Below are 23109 nucleotides of genomic sequence, written 5' to 3' on the forward strand. Positions count from 1 at the left end.
TGTTATAAATGGTTCTGTTAGCTCTCTCTATCATGCCATCACTTTGGGGTCTGGCAATAGAAGTTCGTGTTTTCTCAATTCCTAATATTGTACAGATCTCTTTGAAAAGTTCTGACTCAAAATATGTTCCTTGATCTGTGTGAATAAGAAGAGGTATTCCAAATCTTGTGATAAAATTATCAATCAGTTCTTTTGCTGTAGTTTTAGCATCAACCTTTTCTACTGGGTATGCCTCTGTCCATTTGGTAAAATAGTCACCTATGACCATTATGTATTTATTTCCCTGTTTGGTCCTAGGAAGTGGACCTATAAAGTCAATAGCCACTCTTTCCATAGGAGCACGTACATTGTAGGTTTTCATGGGTGCTTTTGGTTTCCTAAGAGAAGATTTTCTACTGGCACACACATCACATTTCTTGCACCAATTTTCAACATCTTTATTCAGCCCATACCAAAAGAATCTCTGTCGCACTTTTTGTAGAGTCTTTGCAACTCCTAAATGTGCAGCTGTGATACTGTTATGTAACTGTGTAAGTATACATCCTTTTAAACATTCAGGAACAACAATTTGCATGGTGACTGTCATTCCATCATCACTTTCCCATTTCCTATACAAGATATCATTTTCTACTACAAAGGAATCAACCTGTTTCCAGTAGTATTTTATTTCAGGACAGTAATGTGAAATATCTGACCATTCATATTTCTTTTTGCTTGTCACCATCCCCTTCACCACTTTCAGAACTGTATCATCATTTTGTAAATGGGGTAATTTGGACATATCAAAGTTGTCCATATTATCTTTTGACTGATAAGTAATATTTCTCTCTGTACTTATACTACTGTCAGGAGATGGGAGTTTCTTCCTAACCTCTTTTGTAACATAACAGAGTTTATCACATATACACTTCAAGTGATTACAGTTTTCACTCAACACTCGTGGTTTTTCACCATGTGGAATCTCTGACAGATTTCTCACTAGGGTATTGTCATTATAAGAGTATCCAATGACCACAGAACACACAGTTAGAATGAAGCAAATAATAGATATTGTTTCTACAGGGACTATGCATAGTAAAAATATTGTGATTAGTGATATGAAAATATCACTTTTATATGACTCTTTATTTATCTCTTTGTTCTTTGAGTTTACCTGGTATGGAATAGACATGGAACCTATTTGACTTGGGAGCTTAGAAATACAAGCTACCAATTCTTTCTCTGATTCACTTTCAGCATAATTTTCAACTCTTTCACAATAGGTACAGTTCATTTTGACATATGAACGTCTTGATAATGCATCCGCATTGGAGTGCAATCTGCCAGCTCTGTGTATAATCTCAAAATCGTAGGTAGCCAGAAAAGTCAACCACCTAGCTAATTGACCTTCTACCATTTTAAAATTTATCAGCCATTTCAGACTACCATGATCAGTCCTCACTGTGAACTTCTTTCCATAAAGATAGTGATGAAAATGTTTGACCGCATTTACCACTGCAAGAAGTTCTCGCCTTGTGACACAATATTTTCTTTCAGTTTTTGAGAATACGTTTACTAAAATAGCTAATTACTTTTTCTTTTCCATTTTGGATTTGGGAGAGTACTGCTCCTTGAGCCACATTTGAGGCATCACAATCTAAAATAAATATATCATTTTCAGTAGGGAATGCCAAGATAGGTGCATTTATCAGTGCATGTTTTATATCCTTGAAGGACTGCTCACATTTCTCAGTCCATACAAATTTTCTACCCTTTTCAGACAATTCATGATTAGGTTTGGCCAAAGTAGCAAACTGATACACATATGATCTGTAGTAACTTGCCAAAGAAATGAAGCTTCTAGCTTCTTTTACATTTTTAGGGGTTGGCCAGTCTCTTACTGCTGTGATTTTATCTGTACTTGTGCCCACACCAGCTTCACTTATAGTATGACCTAAAAATGTGACCTCTTTTTGAAACAAGTTACATTTCTTTGGATTCAGTTTCAAGTTAGCGTTTTTCAGTCTTTGAAAAACTACCTCCAAATTGGTGAAGCGTTCTTCGAAGGTTTTTGAATAGCAGATTATATCATCAAGGTACAAAATGACCATTTTCCACAAGAGACCTGAAAATGCCATCTGGACAAGACGAGTGAAAGTCGCAGGTGCATTGCAGAGTCCAAATGCTAATCTGCGCCATTGCCATTGTTCCCCTCCTGGTATGGAGAAGGCAGTTTTATGTCTATCTTTTTCATCAATTTCTACTTGCCAATAGCCTGATTTCATATCCAGACAAGACCACCATTTTGATCCTGCTAAAGCATCTAAACTATCATCTATTCTAGGCAATGGTTGAGAATCTTTGACAGTAACATCATTCAATCCTCGAAAATCACAACAGAACCTTACAGAACCATCAGATTTAGTCACCATTACAATGGGAGTATTCCAAGGGCTTTGTGGACATTTTTCTATAATTCCATCTTCCGCCATCTTTTTAATTTCGTTCTCTGCAACTTGTCTTTTAGCAAGTGGTATTCTGTAAGGATACTTTTTAACAGGTTTTTCATCTCTTGTATCAATTTGATGTTTTATCAAGGTTGAATGACCTACATCACTTGAGGATGCAGAAAAGATACTCTGATGTTTCATCAAAAATTGTTTTAACTGTTCCGTTTGTTCTTTATCCAGATTTTTAGAAGACCTTACAAACATATCAGCTAAATGGTCTGGTAATTGTTGAACACTACCCCCTTTTTGGTTTATTGCACCAGCAGGTGTACTGTGTACAACTTGAACTGGTTGTAATTCTGCAGTAACAGTATTTTTGTACAGTTCAACTGGTTTTTCTCCAAAATTTGCTATTCTGAGAGGAATGTATCCATTTTTAGGATGTACTAAAACTTTTGCTACTAGTAGACCAGTTTTCTCCACAAATTTTGAGAATGGTTCAGTTAAGCCCATGGCATCCTTATCATACAGGTCAATTGGTCTGCCATTTACAATTACTTCAGATTCAGGCAATATCACAACATTTTCAGTTAAAGCAATTCTACAGCACACAGTTTTCTTTTCATCTGATTTCATATAGCATGGTACTTTTTCTCCTTTTACATTTAAATAACCTTTACTAATAATAAGGTCACACTGGTGTTTCTTTAAAAAGTCAATACCAAGTATGCCATCTTGTTGTATGTCTGCTAACAATACTTCATGTGTGAAAGTATGAGTCCCTAACATAATTTTTACCTCTGCTTTACCATCAAAAGGTTGGCTTTCTCCCGTTACAGTTAAAAGCATACTTTTGACTGGAGTCACCTCCGGTTGTGAGTTTTCTGACCAAGATTTTACTACTTTACTACTTAGAATCGTAACATTTGCTCCAGTGTCACACAACAAAGAAATGCAATTTCCATTTATTTTAACATTTACAAAATATTCTGTATCAGTCCCTAGATTGTTTAGTTTGATCAATTTGGACCTTTCTTCCTTTACAGTCGCGCTTCGGTCCCCAAGCTTGACCCATTTCTGTTTCCCTGACCTCTGGTCTGTCTGTCAGTATTATCCCATTTGTTTCTAAAACTATGGTTTGGCTTGTACTTTTGATTTTGATTTCTATCTCTTTGTTCAAGAATTTGTTTTCTGTTAGTACTGTGTGAAAAGTTTTGAAACCATTTTCCATTGTAATCTCTTTGGCCAACATTTCTTCTGACATTGTCATTCCTATCTACTTGTTTTTTGTTCCAGTTTTTGTATTCTTTTTTTTCTGTTTCTGACTACAATTTTTCTACTGTTTCAGACAAATGTTCTAGCCTTTGTACAATTTTATCTAGCTTGCCCTCATTAGGTACAGTTTCTATTTCAGACAGGGAGTTCACATTTTTCTGTCTCTGTTTATCAGCTAGTTTGTGAGCTTCCATTTTAACAGCTATTGTTTCAGCCTCGTTTAGTGTTTTAGGACCACATTCTCTTAGTCTTAATCTGGTTTCAGAGTCCAGCAAGGCATCAATAAAGTAGTCCAGGGCTAAAATTTCAATGATTTCACCAGTTGCATCAGGATATGCCTGTCTGGTCAGTTTCTTGATGTTTTGCGCTAATTCAGAAATTGACTCTCCCTTTTCTCGAACTCTAGATTTAAGTTGATTCCTGTATATTTCAGCTTTATTTAGAGTTCCAAATCTGGATTTTAATACTTTTACCAGATTGTAGTAATCTTTCCTTTGTTCTGGTTCAATTTCATTAAGCATAGAGCGAGCAGTACCAGTGAGACTGCTAGCTAAATACAATGACTTTGAATGATAATCCCAGTCATTAAGTTCTGCAATAATATTGAACTGAGTTAAGTATTCATCTATGTCAGTCTGACCGTCATATAGCTGAGGTTTAATCCTAGCCTGTTTATTGTTTCCCATTATCTCATGAGTAGGTGTGTGTTCTCTACTACTTTTGATTCCACTGTTTCTTTGTAGGCTGGGGTTTTCTATTTCTCTAGTTCTGGAATTTTCATTTCTATTTTCAATCAAATGTAACTTTTGATGTAGATGATGCAATTTTGACTCGAAATCTTCAAATGTAGATTTCATGTGGTCTGCTAGGGTGAGTACTGTATCTTTAACTTCTGTTGCTAAACTTGTCATTTGTTTTTCTAAATTACTCTCCAGTTTACCATAGGGACTTGAATCCCTTGATCTTATTTCATCATTGTTATCATCAATCTCAGTTGTCACACTTTCAATTTCATTTCCTGCTTCAGATTTCATATACATGTCTTCCAAACGTAATAAATGTGCATTTTGCTCCATTTCCAAATCTGATCAATCACTTTAAAAAAAAATAAATTGTTTATATAAATTTTATCTACTATTGCTGGAGTCAGATTTTTATTTCATTGTTTCTTTTCTTTTTCCAGAATGATCATCTCTACCAGATTTTCAAGAGAGAAGATAAAATTTTATTAATAAAATTTAAGAATTGTGTTAAGGTGTTATTCTCTTTTCTTTGATTAGATCATTATGATCCCACTTCTGACAACCAAATCTGTAACCTCATGGGTCTGGAAAATTACTCAGGGATTTTAGCTTTCTTTTTCAGACCTTGAAGTTACAAGGGTTCGTCTGACTTTAGCAATAGAGATAAAACAACAATAAAGAAAGATTAAAAGTCCAGGACAGATTTATTCCAACATTCTCATCTGTAAAACAGAACTACACCCTTTTTACCAGTTTACAGATTCAACTTTTACTTTCAGAATTATACCAGTAGATACAACTGTAATGGATATATTTCGATTAGCTAAAAACCAATCTAATTTACTAAAAGCTAATCTTGAGTGTTAAACATGTGGGCAATAAGGTTTTGAATTTCGTAATCTGAATTTGGGTTTCCAAATTCGTCTGCTTTTGGGAACTTGTAGTTTAAAGTCTAAGTTCCAAATTGTTCTTCAAAATTACATACATTAAATTTTCCTTCTGCAAGAATTACCTCTCTCATTTTTCTTGACTTAATCTTAGTTCTAGATCTTAACCAGCCCTTTTCTTCTATCCGTCTACTACCTTATCTTTCTACCCGTATCTGTCACCGACTTGGGACAAGGACGCTGTTTATATACAAGTTTGGCACGTGTAAGCATTCTGGTAAACAAAGCATTGATTGGTGGGTATTGCAATCGATCGGCCAATCCAAATCGACCATGCTGACGGAACATGACCGCACGACAGTAATACACACAACTCGGTGTTTTAATCCTTCGAATTTAACCTAGTATTAGACAATATAATCAGTCATGACAAACCTGCCCGAATATATTATTCTCATCTTCGAATGTTGTGCAGGTAATTTAATTTTAAAATCTTGTATTGTTGTACAAAATACGCGAACGGGTAACGAGCATTGTTATGTACGAGGGGACATCTCAAAATGGGTACGCTCGACTACAAGAACGTGTTCTGGGTAAAATCAGCGGATTCGAAGGTACATAAAGTAGCGGCATAGCAATATATATATATACGTGTGTGTGTCTCTGTATGTGTGTGTTTGAATCATGGTTGGCTTGAAATATTGATTGATTTATTGAAGTTTTACGGCGCACCAGCACTGTTAGGCTATTTGGCGCTATATAAAAGGTTATACGTAACATTAACAACAGTTGATAAAAGGTTTCTTATCGACCAGCGATAATAAAATCAAGCAGTTAAAAGCAAAACGATGTGATAGTTAGGATAATATAGAAAGCTTCCCGATCAACGGGCAATGTAAATGGCGTGTATCAACGAAGATTTAGATGTAGTGACTGAAGTACTGATAGTGAATCGGATAAGATGATGCAGTTTAAAATACATTTGCTTTCGATATATTGTAGAGCAAAGTCTATTGCTCTGATTTCGGCTAAAAAATTCGATGAACCATATAGTAAGCAAACTTTTGTTGTGTGTTTTTCACTAACGAAGGCTGCAGCAGCCTTTTCCTCATCCTTTGATCCAAAATTGTAAATTCTTGTATATGTAGTTATTAAATTCGGCAAGGAGTTCGTGATAAGAGTTATGGAAGATAGAACAGTTAGTCTCAGATTTTTTTCCATCGGGAAGCGTAAAATGTATGTTTGGTTGCTCGAGTAGCCATGAAGGTGTTTCGGACTGCATGTTTTCTGAATTTTAACAAGATCAATTTTTATAATGTCAAGGCTGGCTGATATTCAGATGCCAAAGGTATGCATGGCACTTGGATTTTTATGTGCAATGTTTTCTATTTGGATTGAAAACAGCCAAAAAAGCAGGGTTCAGAGGGTTTGATCTAAACTTGAGGGCATGCTGTTTGACAGGCATTTCTCTACGATGTAATAAAGGTGGCTCGTTCACTTCATCGAGAAGGCTTTCACATGAGTATGTCCTAACTGCTCACAGAGCGAATCCCTTGATGAATCTGGTCAAGCATCTTCAATTATGACCATACACAATGCAATCATAGTCAAATTTTAAACGAATAAACGTTCTATATAAAATGAGGAATATTTTTCTATCAGTACCCAAGTCAGTGTGCTCTACTACTTTAAGTAGATCTAGAGATTTTCAGAATTTAGCTTTCAAGTTCTTTATGTGTTGAATGAAGGTCAGTTTTCTGACACAGATAATACCTAGAAACTTTGTTTCCTGAACAACTGGTATAGGTGTTCCGTCCAGCATGAGTTTGTCTCGTCACGGTGTCTTTTGAATCTTGTTTATATTTTATTGTACTTGTCTTTCAATTGTATGCATGTGCTCTGATCGATAACATATAAAGAAATCATCAACGTAACAATCCACACCGGGAGCCAAGCACCTGGCGATGCTATTAATCTTGATGTTGAAAAACGTTACAGATAAAATACTGCCCTAGCGCACACCCATCTATCGCTCGTGCAAATCTAACAGGGTAGAGCCCACTCGTACCATGAATTCCCTGTTTGAGAGAAAGTTTGATATAAAAAATGACAGACAGCCTTTTTGACCCAGATCGTGCGGGTCATTCATCATCCATGTCGTGTCATATGCCTTTTCTAAATCAAAGAAAACCGCTACTAAATGTTCCTTTTTTAATAAAAGCGTCGCGAATAAATGTTATCAGTCTTACCAGGAGATTATTGGAACTACAGCCATATGGAAACCCACTTTGAAAAGGAGATATTAAATTGTTTGTTTCCAAGTACCATACAAGCCAAGAACTGATCATTCGTCCATTTGTTTTGTACACACAGCTTGTCAGTACAAGGAGCCGATAATTGGTAGGATCTGTACTATCTTTACCTGGTTTAGGAATTAGTAATACTGTTGCTTCTTTCCAAACGTTTGGTACATTACCAGAAATCCATAAATCATTGAAGATTTCCAGAAGAGCTGCTAGTGATGATTCTGGTAGGTGTTTCACAAACTGTTAATGCATTTCGTCAGGCCCAGCGGATGTATCATGGGTCTTGTTCAAAGCTTCCGGTAGTTCCAATCATAAAAACGGTTGACTGTAACGTTCTGAGTAATTAGATGTGAATTTCAACCGCGCCTCTTCTTTTTGACTTTTTAATCTTCGTAAGGTTTCTGAATAATTAGACGATGAGGACTTTTTAGAGAAACTATAAGTATATTTGCTATATCATGCTTGGAGTTGACATTTTTATTGTTTAACTTAAAATGTCGGCAAGAATTGGTTCCTCGTTTCATTTATTTTGCGGATTATGTCAGATACCTTATTAATAGAGGAACAAAAGTTTGAAGAGGAAACGTATTTTTCCATGACACTCTGTTGTTTTTTTTTTTTTTTTTTTTCTTTCTATGCTGGTGCGGCGAGCTTTAGCCCGGATAATACGGTACTTATTTAAATTTTCGGGCGTCGGACGATTATTAAATTTTCCCAGTGCTTCTCGGCGTTGTCTAATGGCCTCTTTACATTCTTTACTTAACCAACATTGTTGGGTTGTTTTAGAGTTAGGTGAGGACTTGGAGATGTATTCTTCTGCAATCTCGATTAAAATAGAAGTAAACTGCTGAATAGGGTCATTAACGTTTAAAACTGTATCCTTATTAAGCCTAGTTTGACAAGGGTTTCAAACAAGGCACAGACGGCCTTTTTTAAATTCCATTGTGGAATTGCTTTATCATTTGTACAGTAAACATTCTTAAGGGAGACTGGAAAGCGATCAATACGGTGAAGGTCATTTGTGACCTTTTAATCATAGTTTAAAAGCAACGAAGGAGAAAAATTGTCAAATCGATGTACGTGTATGTACCCGTTCCTGGGTGTAAATACGTCGGAGATCTGGTGTTATATAGACACAAATCATGTCTAGAAATGAAGTCTTCTACTTTTAGGCCTCCGTCACGTGTGTTATCTGATCCCCATAAAATGTTATGGGCATTAAAATCCTCGAGTAGAACAAAGGAGCGGGCAGTTGCTGAACAAGATCGTCTAATTCGTTCGGTAGTAGTTTGGTGTTTTGTGATATATAAATGGAACAAAAGGTGATCACTTGATGTAGTGTGACGCTTACAACAATGACTTGTAAATTTGTGTCTAAAGGGATGACGCTATGAGAGGCCCTATTTGCTCACAACAACAGAAACTCCTCCTGAGGCCTTGTCAACATTTTTAGAGTAGGTGTTAAAAAGGGAGTAATTTTAAATGTGATGTCGTCTGTATCTTTCATGAATGTTTCTTTCAAGCATAATATTGCAAGATCATGTTCATTTAAAAGCAAAATAATATAATTGTAGTTGGTTTTAAGTCCTCGACAGTTCCATTGTATGATATTGTTCTTCATTGTGAATGTAAAGTAAGGTTAGAGTAATTAGGTTAGACCTTTCGCCAGGGGGCTACTTGAAAGAAATTTTACCAATATATAGATGAGAAATAATTACTAGGTCGCAATGCGAGTGTCTGCTACGCACGAGTGCATATAAGACCAACTCATTAGCAGTACTTTTTGATCATGTGTGCTTAGTCGGGATGGAATATGATCTGGTGCGTGCAGGCAAGGCCATGGGTGCAGTTTACCTGCGGACCTGGCTTCGGATCTCCGTAGAGTAAGAATTAAAAATTCTCTAACCAGTATGATATTATTATTTGTATTAAATATTAATTCTGCCTAGAGTTATCAATCATTCTCCTTTAGACTCTAGGTATAGTACTGTCTGTTTTGTTCGGTGTATATGTGTAATTCTCTCTCTTTCTCTCTCTCTCTCTCTGTTTTGGCTCATGGAACATCATCTCATTTAGCTGAGATTTGCTCAGTCAAAGCGTATAAACACGACATAATTCAATAAAATGTGTCCCAACTAATATTGATAAAGTCCATTTTCGTAGCCACGCGGCTTGTAGGGTTAACGTACATACAGGCGAACTGCCTGTTAAAAAATAGATCACTCAAGAAGTAGTGGAAATTACAAGTAACAATATCGATCTGTGTAAGTATTTCTTTTAACAATGCATACAAATTGTGAAGAAAATCTTACTATAAATATAATTCTTTACCGATAAGATGTAGATGTAACTATTAATCTATCCGTTCTAATCTCTTCGAATCACTTCTAATCCGTTCTAATCCGTTATATCAGATGCGCATTAGAGGTTAATTTATGAAAATAAAATCATTTTGGCTTTTCCAATCTATATTCATTCGACTGTTTGTGCAAACTTATTTCGAAATAAGATTCAATTTGACACAGAGAGACTTTCTAATACATTATCTCTTCTTAGACGAGATGTGAAATCAGCTTTTTTTAAAGGATCCTAGGGTGATGCTAATGGTAAAACTAAATATATTCTTTTAAAAATGTTAAAAGTCAAATTAACGTAAACGATTCTATGGAATGTTAATACCAACAATTTAATGTATCTACTATAAATGTATATAATATAACAAACAAAATTTAACAAAATCATATAATTTGGTTTGAGCATAAGCAGCGGATTTCTTTTGCTAATCATTATTGAAAAACCTAGATTCTGTATCAACAACAACATCAATAGCTAGAACAACATCTGGTTTCCAAAGATCTTCGTCGTCTCTTGACCAAATAAAATTGAACATAGGTGAAATAATGCGTATTAATTGCCCCACGTATTAACATAGTTTCACAGTCTATAAACTGAGTATATTCTAATTAGAGTCTAATTTCAGTTTTTATGTTTCAACAGTATCGTGACTACGCAATATAATCATTCCTTTTAACAAGGTGCAAATAGGAAACACTGCTTTAACAACACTTGTGGTTAAAAATTACTTTTCGGAAATGTTTTGATTTGGCTCGCAATTCTTGTATACAGCATGATTTGAATGATTATTTTTTTCTTTTTCACTCTATTGTACTTTTCCATCACATATCTGTATTACATCTGCTAATCAACAACAACAACAATAATAATAATAATAATAATGATAATAATAAAATATTAATGATTATGATGATAACAATTGTCACAATAATACAAATACTTTCTCCTGTTTAATATTACTATTATTATTATTATTATTAGTAGTAGTAGTAGTAGTAGTAATAGTAGTAGTAGTAGTAGTAGTAGTAGTTTTTGTTATAGCATGCATTGTACTTGTCGTTGTCTTCATTTTCCCCACCAATTATTCATGAAGTATGATTTGAGAATGAGAGTAAATTCTTAGCAAATGGACTCCCGACTGAGACGGTAAATGCTAATGAACTCCTGAACGAGATCGTGAACTGCTGATGGACTAATGGCTGAGACCATACGTTGCTAATGGACTCCTGATTGAGACAGTAAACTGCAAACAGACTTGAATGAGACGGTAAACTGCTAATAGACTCCTGAAAGAGATGGTAAACAGCAAACGGACTTATGACTGAGACTGTAATCTACTAATGGGCTCATGACTGTGACGGTAAACTTCTAATATACTCAGAAGAGATGATACACTGCGGATGGACTCCTGAGTGAGACGGTAATCTATAAATAAACTCCTAAATAAGACGTTAAACTGCTAATGGACTCCTGAAAGAGATATTAAACTGCAAATGGACTACTGATTCAGGAAAGTGCTAATGAACTCGTGAATGATACAAAAAAAACAAACATCGGACCCCTGAAAGAGATGTTAAACAGTTAATGGTCCTCTGAACGAGACTGTCAGCTGCTAATGGACTCCTGATTGATACGGTGCTAATGGGCTCATGACTGAGACAGTAAATTGCTAATGGACTCCTGATTCAGACGGTAAACTGCAAATGGACTCCTGACTGAGAAGTCAAACTATGAACAGGCTTGTGACTGAGACAGTTAAAAGCTCACATGCGACGGACATTTTAATAGTTGTATTTGTATCCTTTCGGCTTTGTAAAAAAAGGCATACCTATTTTTAACAGATTAAATGAGAATATCACTTTGGGGATTCGCTAAAACATGTTTTTACTCTTATTGGTTTTCTTCTTCTTCTCTTACTGTATAGTGTTAGCACTGTATGGATCATGCCTTCTATTGTGCAATTACATTACTTACAATGTAATCCATAAGCTAAAAACACACGATAAAAAAGAAACATAACTTTTGAAAACGTTGCACAAATGTACTAAAATACATATAAACCGCAAATATATTATTATATGTATTGTATGCATGTCAGATGTATTTCTAGTCTTGTGAGAACTTGCAACCGATTTCGCTTGCATTAATGAAAATAAGAATCATTATAAGCCAAAACTACACACAACGTTTGGTTTATAAATATATCATTACTTGTAATGTCTTTGACAATTACATTCAGCGACACACGAGCAGTGAAACCACTTTTTTGTTCAATTGAACATTTCCAAAACTGTGTTACCGTATGAGATTATACAAACGTATTACTAACTAAAAACGGTTCTTAACTTAAAGAAAGCTGATGTATATGTGTGTTGTGTTCTTTTAAGTCCTTCAGTGCTGATGTATTCTATCTTCCAGGCCAAAGGACACTTGACTGAAGACATTGCCCTGTTCAAAGCGTACGGACTTCAAACATATTAATGATGGATATAGAATTAACGGTTCACGAAGAAAAAGGTCTTTCAACTGAATCAAACTTAAAGACTGAGGCAAAGGAAAAGGACCAACTAACTAAGAAACAAAGTACCACGTTTTGTTGGATAGATAAGAAATATTTTAGGATCGAGCCATCCCTTATCAAATTTAAATGTTTCTTTTTCTTCTTCCTTGGTGCCGTTGGAGCTATGTTTCCTTTCTTTTCTATTTATTACCAACAACTTGGTTTCAGCCCCAAAGAAATTGGGATCATTTCCGGTGTGCGCCCTCTGGTAAGATTCTTTAGTGGACCCTTAGGGGGTTTCTTAGCTGACCGATTCAGAATAAGTAGGGTTATATTAATAGGTAGTACATTTGTATGGCTAGTTTCATACACGTCCGTGGGATTCGTTCCACCACCATCAAAGACAGACATAAACTGTCCCCTTGTGAACGAGTTGCTAGGCAACAACAGTGTGCGTGCTAATGATTCAGCTCAAATAACCACCCCTTCTCCACCACACTCAGGATCCTATCTTGCGCGTGTACTTCGGCTTCGCCCAGATGTGACGCCAGCTGAGAGTTTACAGCAGGACAGAGGCTGGATGTTTGACCAAGATGACGTGAACCGTGTATATATTACTATTCTTGTGCTGGTCCTTGTTGGGGAATTTCTGCAAGCACCATGTGAACCCCTTGCAGATTCAGCCATCGTTGGAGAATTAGGAGACGAAGGGATTGATAAGTACGGATACCAGCGTGCGTATGGATCATTGTCCCTGGGTTTATTGTAAGTAATAGAATTGACTAAAAATAAAGTATGTGTCTTAGGGCAATCACAAGAGCGTCTGCACCCACCCACCCCCAATAATAAAAAACCCCAAAGTTAACATATAAACATACTTATAGCATACATTAGCAATAATTTACTGTACTTATTTTGGGAGGTTAGAGGAGTTAAAATTACTTTACAAGGAAGCTTGTGTAGCAGACACTCATAAATTCGACAGAAAATCTTTCAAAAATTACGCAATGCGGTTTATTTTTATACAAGAGTGAGGTCTATTACCTTGCAGTTTTCTTAAGTGGTTTACCGATTCATTTAATGATATTTCACCTCAAATGGTAGGCTATTTACTTATATATTTACGTATTTATAAGCTACATATACATATTTCAAAAGTCACATGGAGCTATGGAAACAGACACCTTTCCAAAGGAAACTCTGCCTTATCAAATCTTTGTTCCATATAAATACTTTCTAATCCTTAGACGGAACACTCCATTCCATACCAATTATTGTCACAATTGATTAAACTTGTACAAAGTAGGTTACAAAAGAGAGAAATATGTCTTTGAGTGAGTCAGGAACTTAGTGGTGATAATATCATTGCAAAATAATGATAATATATTTACAATAACTACTGGGAATGGACCGTAATAAAGTCCAAATATTAACAAAAAAGTTCTGCTTCCCTTTTCTAATTAAAATTTACAATGTGAAATCGTCGTTGAAACAGTTTATTGTTGCACCCTAGCAGCGCTGACCTTTTAGTAAGTCGCTGTTCAAATGGGAAGGAAGTATGCATGCTTTGAATGAATATGTTCTCAGTATCCATTGCTCAGAAAGAAGGCATTATTATATGCTCATTTTATTCTCCGTTAACTTTACATTGTCGGAATCGTTCGATATTTTACGATATTGCACACCTTCATATTATATTCACGTGCATAAAGGTACTACTTTATATTGTAAACAAACAATAGACGCAGACGCCAGCACTTTCGATTTGTAAACAAATCATGAACACTCGCGTAGTAGGCGCTTTACATTTTGGTTGATTCAGTTTGTTTCTGAATGAAGTAAAGCAGATGTTTCGTGGACTGCCACATTCCAGCTGCTTTGGCACATTCCGCGTTAACATTTTTGATACAATGGTTCGGATTTAGGTTAGATATACAGTTGACTCCAGAAAGGGTCCTTACAAATAACATACAAGTGACAAGGGATAAACTGTCTTCTTTAGCTGGTAAAATGAATGGCAAAAAATATACTAACAGTTTTACATCCTGAATTTCCTCAAAATGTGCTGTCTTAGTTCTGCAAATCCGAATTACATGAATCATGTCATAGGTTCTCAATCTTGATTACACATATCGAAATTGTACTGCAATTTCGAAAATAAGTGCAATTACATCCTCCTTACTGCGCTCAAAATGAAATAAGCATTAAGTTCCAGAGCGTCTTTTTGATACTTGCAATTTGAAGACTTCATATTTTTTCTACATCATGATTTCAAACTTTCAATGACAGAAACAATCACATTTGCAGATGTCAACACGCTTCTCCCTCGCTTCTTCAACCTGATGTATTTTATGTGGAATTGTCACTATAAATCCAGTCCATAATCACGAAATTTCGTAGAATCGAAAAGTAAATACCAAAATCTATTCATTCCAGATCAACTGGAAACGTTGTCGCAATGCTCATTCATTCGCAATATGACTGCAAATTTCAATTTTAACTAGACACGCCATTTTTTTTCTTTCGAAAGTTATGTCGAGCGCGCGACTAAATTCTAATTTATCTTGGCAGAGTTATGTGCGGAGCAATAATGTTTTTGTTGTGTAATGATGAATCTGCGCTTGTGTATTTAGTTTGGAATACGGCATACATTCAGTTACTTTGTTTCTTGTAGTGCATTTTGTTAGTATAATAAAGCATTAGGTAGGATAAGAAAATGAGCATATAATAAAAAGGTTACTGCATTTGTATGGGAAAATATGAACTCGTTTTGTCGGATGGATATACTGCACTCCCAAGGTCGTGCAGTATTTACATCCGAAAAACTCGTTCATATTTTCCCATTCAAATGCTGTAACCTATAATTATCTTCCATAAAAGTTGATCCTGTTTGATTCTGAGTTTTGTATGGATTCTGTATAAAACTTCATAATTATGATATAAACCGACGATTTTATGCTGTAACGTTAAGTCCTTTGGACACTTGTTCCTATCCACAAACCGAATGACACTTGGATGAGAAATCTCCAGCTCATTTACATACAAGTGATTGATTATGTTTTTTATTTTTTATTTTTCATGATTATTTATTCATAAATATGAATGATAAAAGGTACAAAAGATGACATGTATCATATTATACAATAAATAAATACAATGTAAATGTTGGACAAACACTTACTCATTACACACATACATACACGGGGACACACTTCCCGGCGCACTCATATACTTGTCAAAACAGAAAAATGATTACACATATTAGAAAAGAGGATGCAATAGAGATATTGAAACTGAAGTGCAACCATATTTTCCGTACAAATTAACACTTATACCCGTTTCAAGTATGATACAATTATACATATTTGAGGAATGTAGAAATTATAAGTATGTGACATACTGATAGATTTACATATCTGAAGAGTGTAAGTGTTAAAATGATTCAGATTATTTATATATGGTTATCAAGAGGAGGTAAATATTGAACGAACATGCAAAGACACGTGGAACCAGGAAGAAGAATAGTGGTTGACGCTCATCACAGACTTAAATCAATAACTAGTTCAAAATTGTAAAGCGAACAGAAAAGGCCAGCCAGACACCATCTGTCACGAAATTCGGTCCGTATTCTACACTTTAGGCGGCTTGGGAAGAAGTTGATAAGGTAGATGGTTGTGACAATTTATTTATAAAAATAGGTACGAACACGTTTGCTCCAGATGACATATTTGTATTCGGCTGATAAAGGGAGGCAGAGATTCTCGAATTCCAGCTCCGGGAACGAAACCTCCTTAGGGAGAATACCGAATTTTAAGAATGAGTAGAATGTATTGAATGGGTTTCGTGAGAGCTATTTAATCCATTTAATTACAAGGCTTTGTTGGGTGAACACTAAATCACATTTTAAAAAAAATGATCTGTTGTTTCAATGTCGCTACAAAACGTACACAATTTGCACTTGAAAATGTTTCTGAGGAACATTAGTTCACTATTAGAATATCATGGATAGTTTTAAAACACGCATCTCTGGTGATTGGATCGAGGAATTTGTGTAAATTTTTCCACACCATAGTGAAATGATAGTGTGAAGTTTGTGAATTTTTGGTTCTAATACGAAATTTGTCATGTCTAATTGATTAAAGGTTTTGATGGAGGCAGTGCCACAAGTAAAACAAGGGTTATTTTCTGTAAAGTCTTTAAAAATATTTAAACAATTTTTATAAAATCGGGGAACATAGAATGTTGGTATATTTTGGGTTATACAACTTTCATTGATTCAATATCTCGATTATGACCTTTGACATTTTTCTAGCTGAAGTTTCTTCTTTAATGTACGACGACATGCATTCTTTATATAAAAGTATTAGAAGACAAATTTAGAACTTTGTGTACATTATCATATGGGGAGGGTAATAGTATAAAAATATCATTAAAAGTCCTTGTCATTATTAAAATGTCTTGCAAATGACTTGTTTATCCAAACATATTTAATAAAATGGCTACAAGACACCTAATTGCAGGAATTCACACTGAAAAGTCGGATTTGTTTTATATCTGTTTACGTATCTGAACAAGTGTTACTATAAATAGCTGTTCTTGAACAATACTAGATACCCATCATTATTACACTAAATCTCGGCTTAAAAGGGCAGCAATCTTCATTGAAGGAATAGCACGTCAAAATCCGTCAATCACGAAGGATTTATCATTCAAAAGCTGCTGATAGGTGTTTCTCCATCTCTTAGACGAAACCTAAGCAAAAGTTTATTTACCAAATAAATTATAATATAATATAAATCTGTTGTGCTTAACGTGTGTGTGATTCTTTAAAGCTTTGTCATTTTTTAACTGATTTAATAACTCTTCAATGTGATTCTTTTGCCACAGTAAATATGTAATATATTAATATAACACTCGTCTAACTAATAATTGTTCGCTGTAGCTCTATGATTATTGGAGGCGCCATCGTTACAACAAGAACATTGACTGTGGTATGTGGGGTGGAGATAGTGGACAGTGATTATCGCATCGCTTTCTATGTATTTGCTGGAAAGATGGCTTGCTGTTTCATCACTGTGTGGTTCTTCAAGTTTAAGGTAACTGCTATTTTGTATGCATCGCTACGAATGTGACAGGCCATATTTAAGTCAGTCTCACTTAAATATTCGATTTGTCATCCTAAGTATTTCAAGATTTTCATATCAACTTTTTTCTTAGTAATAGTTATATATATATAATTTATATTATCTGGGAGAACGTCGGCCACATACCTCTATCCAATCCTGTGCAAATAGTATTTGAAATTATATGCAACTTGTATCTCTTATTTTATAAACTTTTATTCCGTTAGATATATTTACATTATGAAAAAGATGCATTGGCACCTCTGCGAATACACACGTGATCAAACACCACCAAACGATCATAACTGTCTTCAGAATAAAATAGAAACCAATAAATTGTTTTCAAATAGGAAATAACAAGAAAGCAACAAAAACGAAAAGATAAAATATATATGAGGAATATTCACGTGCTCAAACATTACTATGCACATGAAAACGGTGTAAAATAAGAAAGCAAAATCATATATACGGCACAACGACGAGCTGTTGGGGAAAGTACTGTTTAGCACATGATTCTGCATTTCATTCTGTGTAGAAGGAAAGATAACGGGGTGTTACTTGCTACTGCTTCTTGGTGGCAATATGGAAGAATACGTTCAGCCGATATTTGTATTGAGCGTAAGTCCTCGAATTATGGTTCTGATAACGAAACCTCTTTTGGAAAAAAACGAATTTAAGTAAAGTTTATAGGGTTTTTAAAAACTGCAATTCACTTTATATAAAATTGGGGTACAATAATGTAGAATATATTTCTTAACTACAAACCAATCCAATAATTTGCAAATATTTTCCATTTGGGTGAATACTCAAAAGAATAGTTTCTGTATATTTTGAATACGTAAAGCTTGTATTTTGCATTCCAAACAGAGTCCAGTTTAGACCGCAACCTTCAAGAGAGCTAACTCATGTGTCATAATAAAGGGTTCAACTTTTGAAATTCATAGAAATGTAATGATACTTTTGTCAAGATAATGTTTAGGTTTTTTTGTTGTTGAGTTTAATTATAGTGGCGTGCGCACAATTGTGCATGTGCCACTTTTTTCTGACTGCACCGCAGTCTGCTAGTTGTTCCTGGGGAAGGGGATGGTGCCATCTCCCCCAGGCTTTTATGGATTCAAGGAACCCTGATAGTTTGGCCTCAATCTGTGGGTCCATAAAGGCCCCTACAGTTGAATGGTTGGCTGTCATTAGTGGGAAGGAGAGCTCGGGAACGGTCCTGCTTGCTTTACATCGCTGGTTTCTTGTTGCATTTGCCTGGTGTTTCTTGCGATTTCTTTTTGTTATTTTTTTTTTTTCTTCTTCAAAATCTTCTAAAAGGAGGGGGGATGTTCTATGCTTTTTATAGAGGTTCTTAGTAGAAATCATGTATGAAGAGAGATTGTCAAGGTTATTATGGTATTACTAGTCGAGGTGTTTAGGGTGTGTTTCCTACGTTATGTTATTTATAAGTTTTTAGATATTACCTCTTTAAGTTATTTATTAATTAATGTTTTTAGAGATTGAATGTTATTTATACTTTATTTAGCAAGAGACCGGAGTCCTAGCCGATTACACGGTTCGTTAAGGACATCTAGGACCGGAATCCTAGCTGATTACTCGGTTCGTTAAGGACATCTAGGACATCCGATTTTGCGGTTTCCTTAGGTTTTTTTTTTATAGGTGCTTCGTAAGTGAATTATTTATTAATACTTTTATAAAATTGAATGATATGTTATGGGGTTTTATGTGGTGGCTTCTAAATTTATTTAGCTAGTTACTGGGTCTTTTGGTTTTGTGGGGATAGTAATTATATTTTGTTCCAAAGTCCTGCTGAGTCTATGAATTGATTTATATTTTTATATGCTGATTGTTTATTTTTATTAAAGTCCATAAGTAACTCTGGGTATGTGTGTGGTGATCCAATCTCTTTTTCGTTCTTGATAAATATTTTCCGAGCGGGTTGATATTTTGGGATATATTGAATACGTGGTGTAGATCTTCGGTGGTGTGGCAGTTAAAGCAGTTAATGGTTGCTGGTTTGGGTCCTATAAACCTTGCAAAACTGCTTGCTAGTTTAGTTTTTCCAGTTATTATCCTGTTTATGGTTTTCTGTTCTAAATAGGTACCCTTAGGTAGCTGTATGTTCCTATCTACGTTTTTTGGAGTTTCATGGTGCTTTTTACCTTTTGTGGAGGAGTTCCAAAAATCTTGCCATGTTTGGTCTATATATGTTTGTGCGAAGCTTATTGCTTCTGTAGAACTATAGTTAAGCTTGATAGAGTTTTGATCTCCTAGTTTGGTTTTTGCAACTTTGTCTGCTGTTTCGTTGCCAGAGATTCCAGTGTGCGACGGTATCCACATGAGCTCGACTAATTGATGTGCTGTGGTGATATTGTCGATTAATTGGCATGCTCTGTCGAGGAATTGTTCCCTAGAGTGTGTATTGCGATTTTGGATCGATTTGATAACGCTTAGGGAATCGCTTATAATGACTGCTTTAGGTATTTGGTTGTCTTTGATCCATTGTAGTGATTCAAGTATAGCCCAGAATTCACTGGTGTAACTGGAGCAATAGTCAGGTAATCTGGATCCCGTTTGTATATTGAGTTCAGGGATGACTATTGCTGCTGCTGTTCTTGGTGGGTCGTTTGTTTTTGTTCCATCGGTATATATTTTAACATAGTCCGGGTATTTTTGGTTGATTTCGTTTACCAGTACAGGTTTTAGTAAGTTTTCTTTTCCTTCTTTATTGCCCAGTTTGGTAGCGTCAATGTTAATCCTTGGTGGTTTTTGTAACCATGGTGATTTGTTCTGGTCTGTATTGTTTGTTACCTGTTTTTTTTTTAGTAGAGGTATCTTTTCTCTTAGTTCAAGGATTACTTTGCCGCTTGGTGTGATGGGTATGACTTTGGGTTTGAAGACAACTTTACACTTATTTATAGCTATTTTGGTGGGATGGTTGTCTGGGTGGGTATCTAATCGAACGGAGTATCGGAGGAGCAGTTCTTGCCTACGTAATTTTAAGGGTAGTTCTCCTGTTAGTGTTTGTAGTTCTTCTAATGATGTTGAGGGGAGTGTTCCTGTGCATAATAGTAAGGTTTTTCTTGGGATAGTGCCAAGTGTTTGTAGTACAGATTGTTTAGCCGAGTTATATGCTTGGCAACCGTAATCCAGTTTTGATCTAATTAAGCTTTTATATATCGTGAGGAGGGTTTCCTGGTTGGATCCCCAGTCAGTCCCTGTGATGTTCCTGAGTAAATTGAGATCTTTGTTACAATTCTAGGTGAATTGTTCAATGTGCTGTTTCCATGTGAGGTGGTTGTCAAAGAACATTCCTAGGAATTTTACTACTGTTACGTATTTGATTAATTGATTTTGTATATAGAAGTTTGGATAGACTAGGTTGTTATTTCGTTTGGGGGTGAATATGATTGCCACAATTTTTTCATGAGATATTTTGAAACCCCATTTGTCCGCCAATCTCCGTGTTGTCTAGGCTCTGCTGGATTTCTTTAACTACTGTGTTATTGGCAGGATTTCCATTTCTCCATATGCCACTATCATCTGCAAATTGTGACAAGTTTATTTTTGTGGAGGCTGCATTGAGGTCAAGGTCGTTTCCCATTAGGTTAAATAGTAAGGGACTTATTACACTGCCTTGCGGTGTTCCATTTTCAAGTGAAAATTCTTCCGAATGGGTGTTGCCTATTCTTGTGGTAATTTTCCGGCCTGTGAGGAAATCGCCAATCCAGTTGAACAAGCGTCCAGTTATTCCAAATTGGTTTAGTTTGGTCATTAGTCCATTGATCCATACTAGGTCGAACGCTTTTTGCAGGTCTAAAAAAAACCGCTATGAGGTTGCGATCGGTTTTCCAATGTGCGTTAAAAGCGAGTTTGATGTCTGTTTCCAATCTGAGAAGTTGGTCAGTGGTGGACCGTTTGTTCCGAAAGCCACATTGATTTATGGAGAGTAGGTTATTGGTTTCTAGGTGGTGTTTTAACCTATTTGCGATTATTGTCTCCATTATTTTGCAAATATTGTTTGAAAGGGAGATGGGTCGGTACGAATTTATGTTGTTGGGATCTTTACCTAGCTTGGGGATTGTTATTACTATGGCCTGTTTCCATTTGGTGGGTAGTTGGCCTTTATCCCATATCCTATTAAAAGAGTTTGATTATGGCTATTGTTATATTGATAGGTAGTTTTTTGTAGATAATGTAACCTAACTGATCCTTACCAGGGGATGTTTCGTTTTTGGATCGTAGGGCTATCTTCCATTCATGTACTGTGATGTCGCTATTTAGGTGAGATTCTTTTGTTCCTTGGTCTTGAAACATTTGAGGTTGGGTTCCCTCCATTAGTTTTTTGTGTCCTTGAAAGTTTCTGGTGTGATTATTGTTGCTACTCATGTTCGAAAAATGCTTCGCTAGGACGTCTGCCTTATCTTTATTTGTTATGGCATTTTTAATTTTTGGGGCAGAGGTAGTTGCTTTCCCTTTGATGGCTTTTATCTTGTCCCATATTTGTTTTGAGTTTGATTTTAAACTCAGTTTAGAGCAAAAGGTTTGCCATAGATTAATTTTAGCAGTTTTTATAGTTTGTTTTAGTGCTTTTTCTTTATCTTTATATTGCTGGAAGTAGATAGAATTTTTGGTGCGTTTATATTTATTTAAGGCCCTTTTTTGTCTTTATGTGCTATAGTGCACTGTTTAGTCCACCATGGTACAGGGTTTTTATTTTGGATATTAGTTGTCTTTGGTATGCATCGGTTAGCTGCTTCTATAATTGTGTCTGTTATGTTATCATAATACATGTCAATACTTAGGCTTTCTAAGTTATCTGGATTTACTCTAGCTAGTAATAATTGGAATTGGTCCCAGTCTGCCTGTTGGTACCTCCATTTAGGTGGGGTTTCGTTTGGAATGTGTTGAGGTTTTGTTTGAATATTGATTGTGATGGGAAAATGGTCACTTCCTAACGTATCTTCCTGATCTACCCACCAATTTGTGATTTGAGCCAATTTTGGGGTAGTGATGGTTAGGTATATGGCTGAGAGAGTGCCATCCTCAGGGTTTAATCTAGTGTTCGACCCGTCATTTAAGATGACCAGATTGTTCTCATTTATCCATTTTTCAACCATTTTCCCTCTTTGATCTTTCTTTTTACCTCCCCATAATTCACTGTGTGCGTTGAAGTCGCCACAGATCATTAGATTGTTGTTGTTGTTATTAGTGATTGCCTTTAGTGAGATTAGGTTGGTAGGGCAGAAAGTACCCCCTGGGTCGTATGCATTTATTATTTGAATGTTTGTGGTTCCTATATTTATCATTACTGACATTATTTCGATGTTATTATTGATGTTTAGCTTAGGGGGTACTTCTATTACTTCATAGTAGATTAGTGTATCTATTTAAAAAAAATTGCTAGTCCACACCCTTTCTGCCCCATGGGTCTGTTTTTAAAGATTCCCTGGGTATAGCCTTGTAGTTTGGGCAGGCGTTTGTGTTCTTG

At 35.6% G+C, this 23109-nt stretch overlaps 2 protein-coding genes across 5 annotated transcripts in view; both read left to right on the forward strand.

Annotated features, from left to right (window-relative positions):
• Window positions 1–4954, forward strand: part of LOC149792087 (major facilitator superfamily domain-containing protein 6-like) — a 32941-nt gene extending 27987 nt beyond the window's left edge. Inside the window, exon 4 of the mRNA XM_089970601.1 lies at window positions 4888–4954. The gene's annotated coding sequence lies outside the window, so the exon portion shown is untranslated. The remainder of the gene's footprint in view (window positions 1–4887) is intronic.
• LOC149792088 (major facilitator superfamily domain-containing protein 6-like) overlaps window positions 1–23109 on the forward strand; it is a 43692-nt gene that overhangs the window by 5220 nt on the left and 15363 nt on the right. The window contains exons 1-3 of one of the 4 annotated variants that reach the window (XM_089970597.1): window positions 5443–5948; window positions 12414–13260; window positions 17438–17591. In XM_089970597.1, the coding sequence (XP_089826723.1) occupies window positions 12476–13260; window positions 17438–17591 (939 nt within the window). In that variant the 5' untranslated portion in view covers window positions 5443–5948; window positions 12414–12475. Of the gene's footprint in view, window positions 1–5442; window positions 5949–12413; window positions 13261–17437; window positions 17592–23109 lie in introns of those variants that run through there. The other 3 variants (XM_089970596.1, XM_089970599.1, XM_089970600.1) reach the window with 3 other exon arrangements.

Source organism: Sinohyriopsis cumingii, chromosome 9 (assembly GCF_028554795.1).
Source record: "Sinohyriopsis cumingii isolate HCF-2022 chromosome 9, ASM2855479v2, whole genome shotgun sequence".
Lineage (NCBI taxonomy): Eukaryota > Metazoa > Mollusca > Bivalvia > Unionida > Unionidae > Sinohyriopsis > Sinohyriopsis cumingii.